General features: G+C 39.8%; 1 protein-coding gene across 1 annotated transcript in view; it reads left to right on the plus strand.

The window, feature by feature from the left end:
* The window catches only part of UST (uronyl 2-sulfotransferase), a 366,657-nt gene that overhangs the window by 204,120 nt on the left and 145,799 nt on the right, over window positions 1-16,738 (plus strand). Inside the window, exon 4 of the mRNA XM_010586963.3 lies at window positions 15,509-15,588. Coding sequence (XP_010585265.3) covers window positions 15,509-15,588 — 80 coding nt within the window. The remainder of the gene's footprint in view (window positions 1-15,508; window positions 15,589-16,738) is intronic.

Consider the following 16,738-nt stretch of genomic DNA (forward strand, 5'->3'; position numbering starts at 1 on the left):
AGAAATCCTGGTGGTGTACTGGTTAAGCACCACAGCTGCCAGCCAAAAGGTCGGCAGTTCGAATTCACCAGGCGCTCCATGGAAACCCTATGGGACAGTTCTGCTCTGTCCTATGAGCTGGAATTGACTCGTTGGCAATGGGTTTGGTTTTCTTTTTTTTGGAACACACTTGGAGAAAAGAAAATCCCATGGTTAAGTAAGGGTAGGGAGTGCTGCATGCCCTGCCCCCCTTTAGGGGATTCACAGTGATTTTTAGCATTGTAAAGACTCTGAGAATTCTTGCAGTTAAAAGCAAAAATCTCTTTAACTGTGTTTCACCTCGTTTCCCAATCTTATCTGATACACACACACCTGTTGCCATCCAGTCGATTCTGACTCATAGCAGCCCCATGTGCTACGGAGCACAACTGCTCCACAGGGTTTTGTTGGCTATAATCTTTATGGAAGCAGATTGCCAGGCCTTTCTTCCTCAGTGCTGCTGGGTGGGCTTCAACCTCCAGCCATGAGGTTAGTAGTCAAGTGCAAACCACTGGGGCCACCCTGGGACCTTATTTGACGAGGAATGCTTTCTGACTGTGTGTGACTCTCATTTGCATCTCACAGAACTTGACATTCACACTTTGGGAAATACTCAGCTAGTTTACCTTCTTCCCTTAGTCACACCAGTAGAACCCAAAACCCAAGGGGGGCTACTGCTATTTCACTGTAAACTTTACACCTGCTCTGACTATTCAGCAGCTATTCAAATAATCAAAACCTGGAGAAGTATTCAGAGGGTGGGGAAGAGAGAGAGACCCCATGTCCATGTGCTCTAGATTGCTTTACCCTCTTGGTCAAAACCAGTGATCCTCCACAATGTGTTAGACTGCACTCTCCCATTGCTCTTACCCACTGTTAAGTTCCAAGGCTGAACTGTGACTATGAAGCAATGAGACTTTTTAAAGAACTCACTTGAAGAAAGGATGTTAGATTTGGAAAAGGTCTCCAGACCACGGGGATTCCTCCCCAGCTGCCTTAAAGCAAGGTCACCTGGCCTGTGTTTAATCCAGAAAGCTCTCGCATTCATTCTGAAACAGGTTTCTGCATTGTTTGTTCATTCATTCTGATGACTATCCATTGAGGACCTACTGTGTGCTGTGTATTGGGCAGCAGATGCCGCACTAGATGCTTGTGTTTCTTATTTCTAATCCGTTGAGCAACAATACTCGCGACGTGTTCTCACCCCATTTTATAGGGAACGACAGGAAAAATCAGTAGTTCATCTGACTAAAGTATCACATAAATCAAGAGGAATGTGGGAAAATAAGACCTGAAAGAGAACTGGGGTCAAATCCTGGAGAACTTTGAGGACTAGGCTTAGGAGTTAGAACTTTATTCAGTGGACAGTGTAGAGCTATTAAAAAATGATTCTTAACCATACCAAAAACCCATTGCCATCGCGTCGATTCCAATTCCTAGTGACCCTATGGGACAGAGTAGAACTGCCCCATAGGGTTTCCAAGGCTGTAATCTTTATGGAAGCAGACTGCCAAATCTTTCTCCTGCAGGGTGGCTGGTGGGTTTGAGTTGCCGATCTTTTGGATAGCAGCCGAGTATTTAATCAATGTGCCACGAGGGCATCTTTTTCTTAATGATAATGGGCATCAAAATCTGCTGGGGAGCTTTTTTCAGAGCATGTATTTTAAAGTCTTACAAAATAAAATCCAGTGGTGGTTCAGTGGAGAATCCCTGGCTTCCCACGTGGGAGACCCAGTTCAATTCTGAGTCAATATAGCTCATGAACAGCCAGCACCCAGCTGTCGTTGGAGGCTTGCGTGTTGCTATGATGCTGAACAGGTTTCAGCAGAGCCTCCAGATGGACTTCAGCAGAGCTTTAAGATGGACTAGGAAGAAAGGACTGGCGATCTACATCCAAAAATCAGCCAGTGAACATCTTTGGATCACAACGGTCCAATCTGTGACCAATCCTGGGGGTGGTACAGGAACAGGCAGCATTTCTTTCTGTTGTACATGGGGTCTCCGTGAGTAGAAGGCTGACTCAACAGCAGCTAACAACAACAACTACAAAATACTGAGCTAGACTTTTAGGGATGGATCCCAGGTATTTGTATTTTGTGGGGAAAAGACTCCCCAGGAAAGGCTAATGCACAACTCTAGTGAAGAATCATTGCACTAAAGGCTCTAATTGTTAGAAAGCTCTCCTTTTATTAAACCGAACCTTTCACTGAGCAAGAGTAATTCCTCTTTCACCCGAGAATCCCCCAAGCCCTGAAGTCTTAGTGGCTGATGTCTCCTTGGGAGTCTACACCTTAATCCTCAGAACCTTACCCTTGCTTGGAATGTTCTGGAAAAGCCTCCTTTAGAATCACCCTCAGGGCTTCCTAACATTATAGTAAGAGGGACAGTGTTTGCAGGCATGAGAGCTACTCTGGACATTGGAATCAAACCAAAAGATTAGCCTAGTCCATCTCCATGCCGGAGGGAGTCGTTCACCCAGATCTGTAAACAAGGTTTTGTCTTGGAATTCTGTAGACAGAAGCTGAGTCCTGCTAATGGAAACTCAGTGAGGAGGGAAGAAAAAAAACGAAGTAGCAGCAGGAGCAACAAGTCCTGAAAATATAATATGTTTTTTCCTGTCCTTCCAATTGTAGCTGTGAGATTGATTTTCTCTGCTGTTCAGACCCAACCTCTTTTGCCTTGCTCAGGTCATTGCTCCCCCTGGTGGAGTTCTCCTTCACTGCAGGCATGTGGTTTATTGCTCTAATGGCCCAGACCTGAGCTAAAGGTAGGAAGAACATCCTGCCTCCTGCTGGAAGGGCTTCTCCACACAAAAGGAAAGGGGAAAAGTAACCTGAGTCTCTGCGTGGTGCAAATGATTAAAGCACTTGGCTGCTAACTGAAAGGTTGGAAGTTTGAGTATACCCAGATATATATCCCAGGTGCCTCGAGAGAAAGGCCTGGTGATCTACTGCCAAAAAAACAGCCATTAAAAACCCTGTGGAGCACAGTTCCACTCCAACACACATAAGACCACCATGAGTTGGCTTGATGGCAATTGGTTTTTTGGTTTTTAACCTGAGCCTACAGCCAGCCTCCGAGCCTTTCAGTCTGAAGGTCTGTGGAGTTCTCCCAAGCAACTCCTTATTTTGCTTTGATGTATCAAAAACATGTCCTTTCTTTCACTGAAGATGTTTTACAAAATTATAGGGCATCTATTTGTTCACGAGTGACATGAGAACTCAGACCCAAGCAGGCAGATGTCATTACTGCTACAAGCATATCCTAAAGAAGTTGGGAGCAAAGTCTTTTACTAACTGGCTGCATCTGTAGAACTGCAGGTAAAGGTTTTCTCTCCAGTCCCAGCTAGTTAGGCTTAAAGCAAGAGAAACAGCTCCCTGGCATATCCCCTACAGTGTAAGTGCTGTTTGATCTCTGCCTTTTTTTTCTTTTTAAGTTCAATTATTTCTCATTCTCACATGCACTCTGATTTGACTTCTTCCTTTAGATACATTCCATTACATATTTATTTTTCATATTTTGTAGTATTTTAAAGTCAAACTTCTTCTTGGGATGATATACTCTGTTTTCTTACCTAGGACTTTAATTTTTCCCCCCCTGGTTTTACTTATCTTTTTAATAATACTTTTATGCCTGTTATAACTTTCAGTTTTTCAGCATGTTACATGCATGTTAGAGAAATTATATCCCACAAACCCTCTTTAATCTTTATTTTGCTAATTAACCCCTTCCCTCTGTTTTAAAAGGTTGCTTATAGATCAAATAACAGCAAGACTAATGGCAAGTATGAGTCCCTGGGTGGTACAGACAGTTAACATGCTTGGTGCTAATTGAAAGGTTGATGGTTTGAGTCCACCCAGAGACACCTCAGCACAAAGGCCTGATGATCTTCCAAAAAGTCAGCCATTGAAAACCCCTTGGATGGTGCATGCTCTGCACAGCTGGACCAGCGATCGGCAGCATCCACCCATCTGCCTGCCCCCACCTCCACTGCCTTACCTGCCAAGTGATCAGTGGCATGGATTCCTGCACCGCCAGACCAGTGACTGGAGGCACAAGCCCCGCCTTGGTCTGGTGACTGGTGGCGTGAGCTCCTGTGCCGCTCACCCAGTGACCTCTTCACCCCCACCCCGACCACCCAGGAATCAGCAGTGCGTACCCACTGCATCCATAACATGGTGACAGGTGAGAACACTCCCTGCACCCCAACCCAGTGACTAATGGATAGGCACATCACATCATCAGCAACACCCATCATATTCTGACAGGCACCATCTGCACATCTGCCAAACAATGAGCAGGAGATCTTAGTGCCTTCATCCTATACCCACGCAGCTACAACATCACACATCCCACACCCAGACAGTTTCTTCCTGCAGGCCGAATACACATGCACTGGAACCCTGATCCCCACTACTTGCTGAGATGCTGATTAATGCATGTACAGAAGGCCTATCCCATCCATTTGGTTGCACTACCTCACTGTGGCTATGGAGACATCCTGCTCTGACCTCCAGAGGGCACAGTAACTGCTAACACCAACCCAGAAGGATTGCACGGTCCCCAAGGGCTCTGGGGGGACCCTGACTAGCCAACAGTTGTGACCCAACATCAGAGTAAGAACCTACTCTACCACCTCAACTCAATCTTGTAAGGGAAGACATACAGTCCTAACCACAGAGGACTCACATGTGATTGTGACCCACCTTACCCACTAGTAAGAGGAAATCACATCCAGTCAACTAACACTATCAAAATCAATCATAGACCAATACCACAAAACAACAACAATAAAAATAATACAAAAGAAGAAAGACATTCTCAGAAGAAAGAGAAGAAACAAAGTTTCTGATGTATCAAAGCAAAACAAAACCAAAAAATCAGGACAAAACATACAATCAATAAAGAAATATATAAATAGATTTATTAACACATTAATGCCTCAGAGACAGCAGACAGTAACAAATCATGAAGAAACAGGATAAGATGGCTCAAACAAGTTTGCAAAATAAAGGGACAGAAAACCTTCGTGAGGAAAAAATGATAATAGAACTAGGAATTCAAAAAAACGTGCATTTAGGCTTCTGAAAGAGATCAAGGTAAATACAGGAAAAACCCTAGAAGAATTGAGAAAAACTATACAGGAACAAAATGACAAACTAAATGGACAAATAGAAAGCATACAAAAACAACAACAAATAGAAATCCAGAAGATTAACAATATCAGAAATAGATAACTCAATGGAAGGATGTAGAAATAGAATTGAATCAATGGAAGAAAGAATTAATGAAATTGTTACTAGTTTGTTTGAAGAACAATTGAAAAAAAAGTGAAGAAAGCTTAAGAGTTATGTGGGACACCATTAAGAAGAATAATTTAAACATAATAGGAATTCTAAAAGAGGAGGAGAAAAAAAAAGGCAGAGAGAATTTTTGAAGATATATCAGCAGAAAACTTCCCAGGTATCATGAAAGACAAGAAGATTTTCATTCAAGACACTCAATGAACCCCATACAGGATAGTCCCCAAAAGAAATTCACCGAGACATATCATAATCAAACTTCCCAAAATCAAAAACAAAGAATTCTGAAAGCTCCTGAAAAACAAAATATCACTTACAATATGGCACCAATAAGACTAAGTGCTGATTTCTCATCAGAAACCATGCAGGCAAGAAGACAATGGCATGACATATATAAAATTCTGAAAGAAAGGGATTGCCAACCAAGAATCACATAACCAGCAAAAACTGCCTTTCAAAAATGATGGAGAAACTAGGACATTATCCGAGAAGCAGAAATTAAGAGAATCTGTAAAAACCAGACCAATCTTACAAGAAATATTAAAGGGAGCCCTTTGGACAGAGAACTAATGGCATCAGACAACAACCTGAGATAAAGACACATGACAGCATTGCCCAGATATCCACCTAGATAAAGACTTCACAAAAGTACCCTAAAGATGCACAACCAATCACAGGGAACCAGAGATAAGATGTAAACAAGTCAAGCTGTAAATAAGGTCAACTTCAAAACAAAAAGGGGGAGTAAATGATGTAGTTATAGAACTCCCATATGGAGAGGAAGTCAAGGATATTTCAACTTAGGAGGAAGAAGGTAAATTTCTGGGCAACTACAAAAAAAGTTAATAAATCTATCACCAAAATAAAGAAGAAAATAAAAAACCCTCAGTAAACACAAAAACAACAATGAATGATAGGGAAAGAAAATTAATATATAAAAGGAACTCAGCACAGAAAATTAATAGGAACAAAGAAACCACTAACACCACACACACAAAAAAAAGTATAAAGAAAGTCAGCAGCGAATTTATATCTACTGATGATCACACTGAGTGTAAATTGATTAAATAGTCAAGATGCAGAGAGTGGCCGAATGGATATGAAAACATGACCCATCAATATGTGGCCCACAAGAGACACACCTTAAACACAAAGACGTAAATAACTTAAAAATCAAAGGTTGGAAAAACTGTAACAAGCAGACATTAACCAAAAGAGAGCAGGAGGGGAAATAATTTCCGATAAAACAGACTTTAAGTCAATGTCCATTATAAGAGCCAAGGAAGGGCATTATGTAATGATTAAAAGGCCAATCCACCAAGAAGACATAAAAATAATAAATACTTTTTCACCCAATGACAGAGCTCCAAAATACATTAAGCAAACTACGGAATTGAGAAGAAAAATACACAGTTCTATTTTATAAAAATAATAGGAGACTTTAACACACCACTTTCAATGATGGACAGAACAACTAGAAAGAAATTCAACAAAGATACAGTTGATCTAAATAACGCAATCAATCACTTGATCTCACAGGCATATACAGAACAGACTACCCAACAGTGGTACGTTGTACATTCTTCTCCAATGGACATGGGTCGCTCTCCAGAATAGACCATATTTTCAGCCACAAAGCAAGCCTCAATAAATTAAAAAAACATCAACATAATACAAAGCATCTTCTCTGACCATAATGCTATAAAACTAGAAATCAGTAACAGAAAGAGCAAGGAAAAAAAAATTTAAATACATGAAAACTGAATAATGCCTTACTTAAAAACTCTTGGGTAACAGAAGAAATTGAATATGAGATTAAAAAAAATTAATCAAATGAGAATGAAAACACATCATACCAAAACCTTTGGGACACAGCAAAAGCAATGCTCCAAGGAAAAATTAAAGCAATAAATGCACACATCAAAAAAGAATGGTCTAAAATTAACAATTTAACTTGAAAACTTGTACAGATACAAAAGGAACAGCAAAAGAAGTCCACAGTCACCAGAATAAAGGAAATAATAAAGATCAGAGCAGAAATAAATGAAACAGAAATATAGTAGAAACAATCAACAAGACTAGAAGTTGGTTCTTTGAGAGGATTAATAAAACTGACAAACCACTGGACAAACTGACAAAGGAAAAAATGAGAAGATGCAAATAACCAAAATAAGAAATGAAATGGGTGATATTACAACAAAAACAACTGACATAAAGAGGATCATAATAGAATATTATGGAAAATTGTAATTCAACAAATTTGAAAACCTAGAAGAAATGGTCAAATTCCTCGAAACACACTACTTACCAAAACTAACACAAATGTCGTTGTTGTTAGGTGCCATAGAGTCTGTTTTGACTCTTAGCAACACTATGTACAATGGAACACTGCCTGGTCCTGTGCCATCCTTGCAATTGTTGGTATGTTTCAGCCCATTATTGCAGCCAGTGTGTCAATCCATTTCATTGAGGGTCTTCCTCTTTTTCACTGATCTTCTACTTTACCAAGGGTGATGTCCTTTTCCAGGGACTGGTCCCTCCTGATAACATGTCTAAAAAGTACATTAGATAAAGACTCATGATCCTTGCTTCTAAGGAGCATTCTGGATGTACTTCTTCCAGAACAGATTTATTTGTTCTGACAGTCCATGTTATACTCAATATTCTTTGCTAACACCATAATTCAAAGGCGTCAATTCTTCTTAGGTCTTCCTTATTAGTTGTCCAGCTTTCATATGCATATTAGGTGATTGAAAATACCATGGCTTGGGTGAGGTACACCTTAGTCCTGAAAGTGACATCTTTGCTTTTTAATACTTTAAAAAGGTCTTTTGCAGCAGATTTACTCAATGCAGTACGTCACTTGATTTCTTGACTTCTGCTTTCATAGGCATTGACAGTGGATCAAAATAAAATAAAATCTTTGATGACTCCAATACAAATGTAGGTAGAAAATCTAAACAGACCTGTAACAAAAAAAAAAAAAAACTCCCAACAACAACAACAAAGCCCTGGCCCAGATGGCTTCAGTGGAGACTTCTACAAAACATTCAAAGAAGAATTGACACCAATTCTATTCAAACTATTCCAGAACATAGAAAAGGAAAGAATACTCCCTAATTCATTCTAGGAAGCCTGCATAACCCTGAGACCAAAGCCAGGCAAACATACTACCAAAAAAGGAAAATTACCGATCAATATCCCTCATAAATGTGGACATAAAAATTCTCAACAAAATTCTAGCCTACAGAATTCAACAGCATATTAAAAAAAAAAAAAAAAATTACATCACGATCAGGTGGGATTCACACCAGGGATGCAAATGTGGTTCAGCATTAGAAAGTCAGTCAACATAATTCACCACATAAATAAAACAAAGGAAAAGAATCACATGATCATTTCAATCGATGCAGAAAAGGCATTTGATAAAATCCAACACCCTGTCCTGATAAAAACTCTCAGTAAAATAGAAATAGAGGGAAATTCCTCAACATAACTAAGGGCATATATGCAAAACCATCAGCCAACATTATTCTCAATAGAGAGAGATTGAAAGCACTCCCCTTGAGAATGGTAGCAAGTCAAGGATGCCAATTATCACCACTCTTATTCAATATTGTACTGGACATCTTAGCCAGAGTAATAAGGCAAGACGGAAATAAAGGCTATCCAAATTGAAAAGGAAGAAGTAAAACTATCCCTATTCACAGAATACATGATCCTATACCTAGGAAATCCCAAAGATTCCACAAGAAAGTTACTGGAACTAACAGAAGGGCTCAGCAAAGTGGCAGAGTACAAGATCAACACAAAAATCAGTTGAGTTCCTATACACAACAAGGAAAACTCTGGAAAGGAGATCAAGAAAAGAATATCATTTACAATAGACCCCAAAAGGATAAAAACACCTAGGAATAAATCTAACAAGAGATGTAAAGGACTTATACAAGCAATAGTACAAAATACTATTGCAAGAAACCAAAAGAGACCTACAAAATGAAAGAACATTCCATGTTCATGGGTTGGAAGACTTAACGTTGTAAAAATGTCAATACTCACCAAAGTAATCTATAGATATAATGCAATCCTTATCCAAATTCCAACAAGGTTCTTTAACAAAATGGAAAAACTAATCTGCAACTTTATGTGGAAAAGAAAGAGACCACAAATAGCTAAAGCAATATTGAAGAAGAACAAAGTAGAAGGTCTCACAAAACTTACTATACAGCCACCGTAATCAAAACAGCATGGTACTTTTTCAACAACAGACACATAGACCAATAGAAGAGAATTGAGAGCACAGAAGTAAATCTATTCATCTGTGGGCAGCTGATCTTTGACAAAGGGTCAAAGTCCATTCAATGGGAAAGAAACAGTCTCTCTAACAAATGGTGCTGGCAAAATTGGATATCCACTTCCAGAAAAATGAATTAGGATCCATACCTCACACCACACACAAAAACAAACTTGAAATGAATCAAAGACCTAAATGTTCAAAGCTAAAACTGTACAGTGCCTGGAACAGAACATAGGGACAAAGCTAGAGGTCCTAATTTTCAGCATAAATAGATTTTCAAACACTAGAAATGCAGGAACAACAGATGATAAATTACTGTATTTTACACAAATTGCACACATCTACTACATTAGTTTGCCAGCCTCTCCCTCCTCCTGTGAGGTATTTTCTTAAGTGTGCTATGCTAATTTTTTACAGCAATGTGTACTAAAAAAAAAAAAAAAAGACATAGCAGTACTCACAAAATTAACTTGTGTGTGAAGGGCATGATTGGTGAACAAACGTAGAAGGCACGCATACATAATTGGGATCAACTAAATATTAAATACGCTCACCAAAAGACTTTACCAAAATAGTAAACAGAGAACCTACAGTCTGGGGAAAATTCTTTGGCAATGACATATCTGACAAGGATCTAATGTCTAAAATATATACAAAAATTGATGAACTAAATAAAAAAATAAACAATCCAATCAAAAAATGGGCAAACAACATGAACAGACACTTCATGAAAGAAGACATTCAGGAGACTAGCAAACACATGAAGAAATGCTCACGATTATTAGCCATTAAAAAAAAAAAAAAAAAAAAACCTTTGCTGTCAAGTTGATTCTGACTCATAGCGACCCTACAGGACAGAGTAGAACTGCCCCATAGAGTTTCCAAGGAAATGCCTGGTGGATTTGAACTGCCAGCCTTTTGGTTAGCAGCTGTATCACTAACCACTACGTCATCAGGGTTTCCCGTTAGCCATTAGAGAGATGTAAATCAAAACTACAATGAGGTACCATCTCTCTCCTGAAAAATAGCACTGATCAAAAAAAAAAAAAAAATTGCTGGCAGGGTATAGGGAGATTGGAACTCTTATACACTGCTAGTGGGATTGGAAAATGGTGCAACCACTATGGAAAATGGTGTGGCACTTCCTCAAAAAGCTAGAAATAGGAATACCTTATGATCCAGCAATCTGACTGCTAAGAATATATCCTAGAGATATAAGAGCCATTACTCCAATAGACATATACACACACGTGTTCATTGCAGCATTATTCACAATAGCAAAAAGATGGAAACCACCTAAGTGCCTATCAAGGGATGAGTAGAGTAACAAATTGTGATATATACATACAGTGGAATAGTATAAAAAATGGTAGAATGGGAGAAAAATGTAGAACAAAAATCAAATTCCTAAAAAAGACCAGACTTACTGGACTGATAGAGACTAGAGTATCCCCCGAGACTATTGCCCTAAGATACCCTTTTAATTTGAAACTGAAGCCACTCCTGGAGGTCTCCTTTCAACCAAATAATAGATTGGCTTAGAAAATAAACTATCACCCACGGGGAATGTGTTCCCTTAAACAATCAACTATATGAGACCAAATAGTCAACATTTACCCAAGAGCAAAGATGAGAAGGCAAGGAGGGGCAGGAAAGCTAGACAAATGGAAACAGAACAAAACAGAACTGGTATAATGAGGTTTCCTGACCTTCTACTGCCAGGTGGTCCCCAAGCTCCATTGTTTCTTCTACTCTGTCCCATAGGGTTGCTATGAGTCTGAGTTGACAGCAATGGTTTTTTTTTTTAAATCTCCCTTTACCTCTCCATTTTTCATCGCTTACATTGACTTGCTTTGGTGGTTCTCAAACATGAGTGGCTCAGAATTTCCCGGATATCCTGGAGGGCTTGTTAAAACACAGATCGCTAGGCCCACCCCCGGAGTTTCTGATTCACTAGGTCTGGGTTGGGGCCTGAGATGTGCATTCCTAACAGATTTCCAGGTGCTGCTGCTCATCTGGAGACCACACTTTGAGAAACGCTGCCTTAGCTCATGCCTTCATCATTTCTTACTGAGATTACTGCCCTGTCTTCTTAGCTAAGGCTATTCTGTTCCTAATCCTTACCTCTCTTCTTCACATTCTGCACCCTGCCTTCAGATTTGAGAGATACAATTCTGATCTTTTACTTCCTCATCTAAAATCCTTTCTGGCTACCAATTGCCCATAGATTAAATGTCAAAACCCTTCATGTGGCCTGTAGGACCCTCAATTACCTGGTTCCTACCTTCTCCAGTCTCATTTGTTACCTTGTTGATCCCATACCTGACCTTCTAGGACAGTGAACTCCTGACAGTTTCTTAATATACATGTCGTTTCATGTTTTGTCCTTTGCATCTGCTGTTCACGCTTGTTTGCAATGTTGGAAATCCCTTTCTCTACTGGCCAACTCCTATGGGTCCCTCAAAACCACTTAGAACACTTCCTCAGGGAAGCATTACCTCTCCATCTGCAGGCAGGGTTGGGCACCTGCATGTGCCTTCTACCCCATGCTGGTTATCACAGGGTCATACCTGTCTACTAGTCCACCTTGCCCATGGTACTCTGAGCTTTTTGAGAGCAACAACAAAATCTTTTACCTCTATTGCCTCAGCTATACATGGCCTGACACAGAGTTGGAGCTCAGTGGACATTGAATAAAAAGGAGACCCAGGAAGGCTACTTGTAGGAGGTAGGCATTTAGCCAGATGGAAAGAGTCATTAGGATTTGGACAGGCAGAGAGAGGAGGAAGAACATTCCAGGAAAAGAAGCTTGAGCCTGAACTTGGAGATGGTCAGGCTGTGGTGTGAAGAAGGGAAAAGGAGTGAGCTGCCTTGGCTAGCCTAGGTGTGTGCTCTTGTGAGCCAGTTGAGGGAGACAGTGAAGGTAGATATAACACAACTCAGCAAGCAAGTAAATATGAAAGTTCAAAAAAGAGGGATTAAACGTGAGAACATGGAGAGCACCATCAACAAGACAGGACTGTCCAGAGACAGGTTAGGCTGGATAAAGAGTAAAGATGGGGGAGGATCAAGAGTGTGGTTCTAGCCATGGTAATTTGGGGAGCATCAATAGGACAAAGTCTACTGTCTTTTCTTTATGTGCCTTCCCATCCACCAGATTTGTTCTTTTATCTCCAGGGCCTGGTAACTGCTCAGTAAATGCTGAATGAATGAATGGTGAATGGATGTATGCAGTGGAGTCAGAATGAAGCCAGGAGTGGTCCTGCAAGAGCCAGGGAAAAGGAGAAGTGGTCCCTGAGGTGATTTTAGATAGAGCTTTTGCCACCCAGGGTGCCGCCTGCGATGCTGCCCAGGAGGATAAGAGCGAGCTAGGGGGAAAGGCAGACAGCTCGCTACAGTGGAGAACCAAGAAAGAAAACTCAGGTGACAGACAGGAGTTCAAGGAGACCATAGCTTGTCACTAGCAACGGGGACAGTCTGGCCAGATTATAGTGTCTGTGAAGAGCAAATGGCACCTCAAACATAATCCCTTAAACCTGTGCTTATGGTGCATCATACATGACTTTCTATTTGGAGTGCAATGACAAAACATGTGAGAGCTGAAATGCACTCTCTGACCTCACTGCGTCAGTGCAATAGACGTGAGCGTTAGTGCCTTTCTTCTATATTTAAAGTGATGTCTAGAAAGAATTATACATTTGTCACTGCTAATCCATTTTTCCTTGTAAAATAGACAGCTTTATGACTATTATGACACTGTTCTCCAAATCTAGCAACTACTATTCTTCCGCTAAATGCAACACATTGACGTGTGTTTAGAGAATGTAATATAAATGTTGGAAATGTCAAAGAAATGGTTTTTCTCCTGATCTGTTTTTCCAGTTTTCTTGTATAGTACTAGGGGCTTTCTTGTATTATTCTTATGTGGGCAGAGAAGCATTTCAACAAAAATAATCTAGAAATTAAAGCATTAATGCGTTACGTATAAATCAGTTATACTAATTAATCATAACTCATTAATGAGGTAATAATAAAGAGTTATGCTTCTAAGCAGACATCCTTAGAGATAAATTACCTATGGTTATGCTCCGAAATCAGTAATTCTGTTGGTACCAAAACCAAACCCGTTGCTGTTGAGTTGATTTTGACTCACGGCGACCCCACGTGTTACAGAATAGAACTACTCTATAGGGTTTTCTTGGCTGTAATCTTTATAGAAGCAGATGGCTGGGCCTTTCTTCCATGGTGCCACTAGGTGGGTTTGAACCAGCATCCTTTAGCTTAGTAGCCGAGAGCAAATCATTTGCACCACCCAGGGACCTTTTATTAAGTCTCCTGATAGATCCATCAAAAGTCAAAAATAGAAAGGGGACCAAGCAGAAGTTTTACTACCAAAAGCAAGCGCTGGAGCTTGTAGGGGAGGGGGTAGAGAATAAACAGTAGATAATGAGGAAGGATTCAATTTCCTTTTGTGCTACAGTGTGGAGACAGACCAACCGTTATTTGCCTATGCCTGCTACTGACTAAGGGAAGCACAGGATTTATGAACTACAAGTAATTTATTTTTAAAATTCAATTTCATTTGTTCAAACAAGCATTGTGAGCACGAGTACCTAAAGAATTTAGACACTGAGATCTCAGTTTAGCAATCCCTGAAGCATATACTCCTTGGAGTTCATTTATGCAACAGTTATCATTGAGCACTTAAGCGTCAATCACCGTGCAAGACAGGAGGCAGCCAGGCTGACCCACAGCTTTTCTGTTTTCTCTCATGTTTGAGACAAACCTGGCAGTTCCGGAGTTTTTTGTTGCTACTCTGTTGGCATGTGAACGACTGTTCTTTGTTGCCGGTTTTTAACTTGAACTGTTTCATAAAGCCTGGCATGTTGCACTTCCGATGTTCTTCCAAAATAGCAATCTTCAGTGTGCTTTTCGAAATTCCACAGCGTGTCAGTTTTGATGGGGCCAATTAGGAAATCTGAGGAAAGTGAAGTTCGGGAAGTCGTAAGAATGTTTGGAATTTCTGACAGATTTTACTAAACATTTTCTGGAAGACATGTTCCAGAAGACCATAAAAGTTAGTTTACACAAATATCAACTTGCTGATAATGGCAAATAAATAATTCAGGTGGCCACCCACCAAAATCAAGAAGTTTGGGGGTCTGTGTGTTTCCAGTGAAATATTTTCTTTAGACATTTTTACAGTCAAAGGGAGAAATAATGAAGTGTTGCCTCATTTTATTCCCACTTTTAAATTCTGAAAAACTAGTTTCAAGTATTTCTGTATATCCCAATAATAATAATAAAAATAATACCATTATAGAAATATAATGATTAACCTCCTCTCTTGATTTGACTTTAAAAGAGGGAATTAAAGGCATTTTTTTTTTTTTTTTACTTGCATGTCAGTACAGCCATACACTTATTTCCCCCGTTGAAATTACTTAATCTATTAACATTGTTTTCATGGTAGCAATCAACTAGTTAGATCCATCGCAATGAATCTGGATTTGCTGTGTGCCATCGAGTCGATTCCAACTCATAGTGACCCTACAGGACAGAGTAGTACTGCCCCGTAGGGGTTCCTAGGTTGTAATCTTTGTGGGAACAGATGACCAGGTCTTTTCTCTTGAGGAGTAGCTGGTGCATTTGAACTGCAGACCTTTCAGTTAGCAGCTGAACACTTAACCACTGCATCGCCATGGCTCCTTTATATTTATACACTAAAAAGCCTTATGTAAAGTTCATAAATGTTGCATAAAACACAGCTGTGTGGCTCTGGCCCAAGAGATAATAAGTGGGGAAAAAGGGAATCAGGTAAATAACCTTTAGCTTAATACAGCTTGAAAACTAGATCCTATATATGCTAATTTTGTGCTTATTTTAATAGATGGAACTGATTAAAAATATAAGTACTGCCGAACAGCCCTATTTATTCACTCGACACGTTCATTTCCTCAACTTCTCAAGGTAAGACATTTTCCACTTTAATGGTTCTTTTTGCTTCTTTGACTCCTTCTAACAAACAGTTCCTTTAAAGTCAGCCTTCATTCTCTAGGCATTGCCCTTGAAAAAAAAAAATTGAAAAGACATTTTTTAATCCATTTATTTTTGCCGTAGAGGAATCAAAATTTGAAATATTTCATTTCTTCCTAGAATACTAATCTTAAATCTTGCAGAAGCTTGAAATTGTTTTTAATGAGAACCCAGTTGACCTGACAGTTCTTATAAAAAAAAAAAAAAAAGGTAGGTTTCGTATCAAAGCAAACTAGTAGGCAAGAGATGGGTATTTTGACATAAATATTTTATGGCATGTTTCTGTACAATTTGAACCTGCATAGAACTCTGGGATAACTTAGTGGTACAGTAATGCCTGTTTTATAGGATTCGAAAAGCTTGTGCTGGCTTGCATTAATTTCCTGCCGGTAACAAATTGCCACAAACCAGGTGGCTTAAAACAATTGAAATTTGTTTTCTCACTGTTCTGGAGGCTAGAAGACTGAAATCAAGGTGTTGGCAGGGCCATGCTGCCTCTGAAGGCTATAGGAAAGAATCCTTCCTTGCCTCTTCCAGCTTCTGGTGGTTCCTGGCTGTCCTTGATCTTCCTTGGCTTCCAGTGGCTTCAGTCCAATCTTTGCTGCCATCTTCACATGGCCATCTTCCTCTGTGTCTGTCTGTGTCTCTGTATCCATATCACCCTCCTTCTTTCTCTTATAAAGACACTAAGCATTGGATTTGAAGCCACTGTAATCCACTACAGGAGCTCTGGTGGCACAGTAGTTAAGCGCTCAGCCGCTAACCAAAAGGTTGGTGGTTCAAACCCACCAGCTGCTCCACTGGAGAAAGACCTGGCAGTCTGACTCCATAAAGATTACAGCCTTGGAAACCGTATGGGTCGGTTCTACTTTGGCCTATAGAGTTGCTACGAGTGAGAATTGACTCCATGGCAGTTTTTTTTTTTTTTTGAAACCTCATCTTAACTTGATTAAATCAAGAAACAAAAAAACCAAACACATTGCCATGGAGTCAATTCTGACTCACAGAGACATTATAGGACAGAATACCACTGCTGTATAGAGTTTCTAAGGAGTGCCTGGTGAATTCGAACTGCCGACTTATT

The sequence above is a fragment of the Loxodonta africana genome, chromosome 1, assembly GCF_030014295.1.
Source record: "Loxodonta africana isolate mLoxAfr1 chromosome 1, mLoxAfr1.hap2, whole genome shotgun sequence".
Taxonomy (NCBI): Eukaryota; Metazoa; Chordata; class Mammalia; order Proboscidea; family Elephantidae; genus Loxodonta; species Loxodonta africana.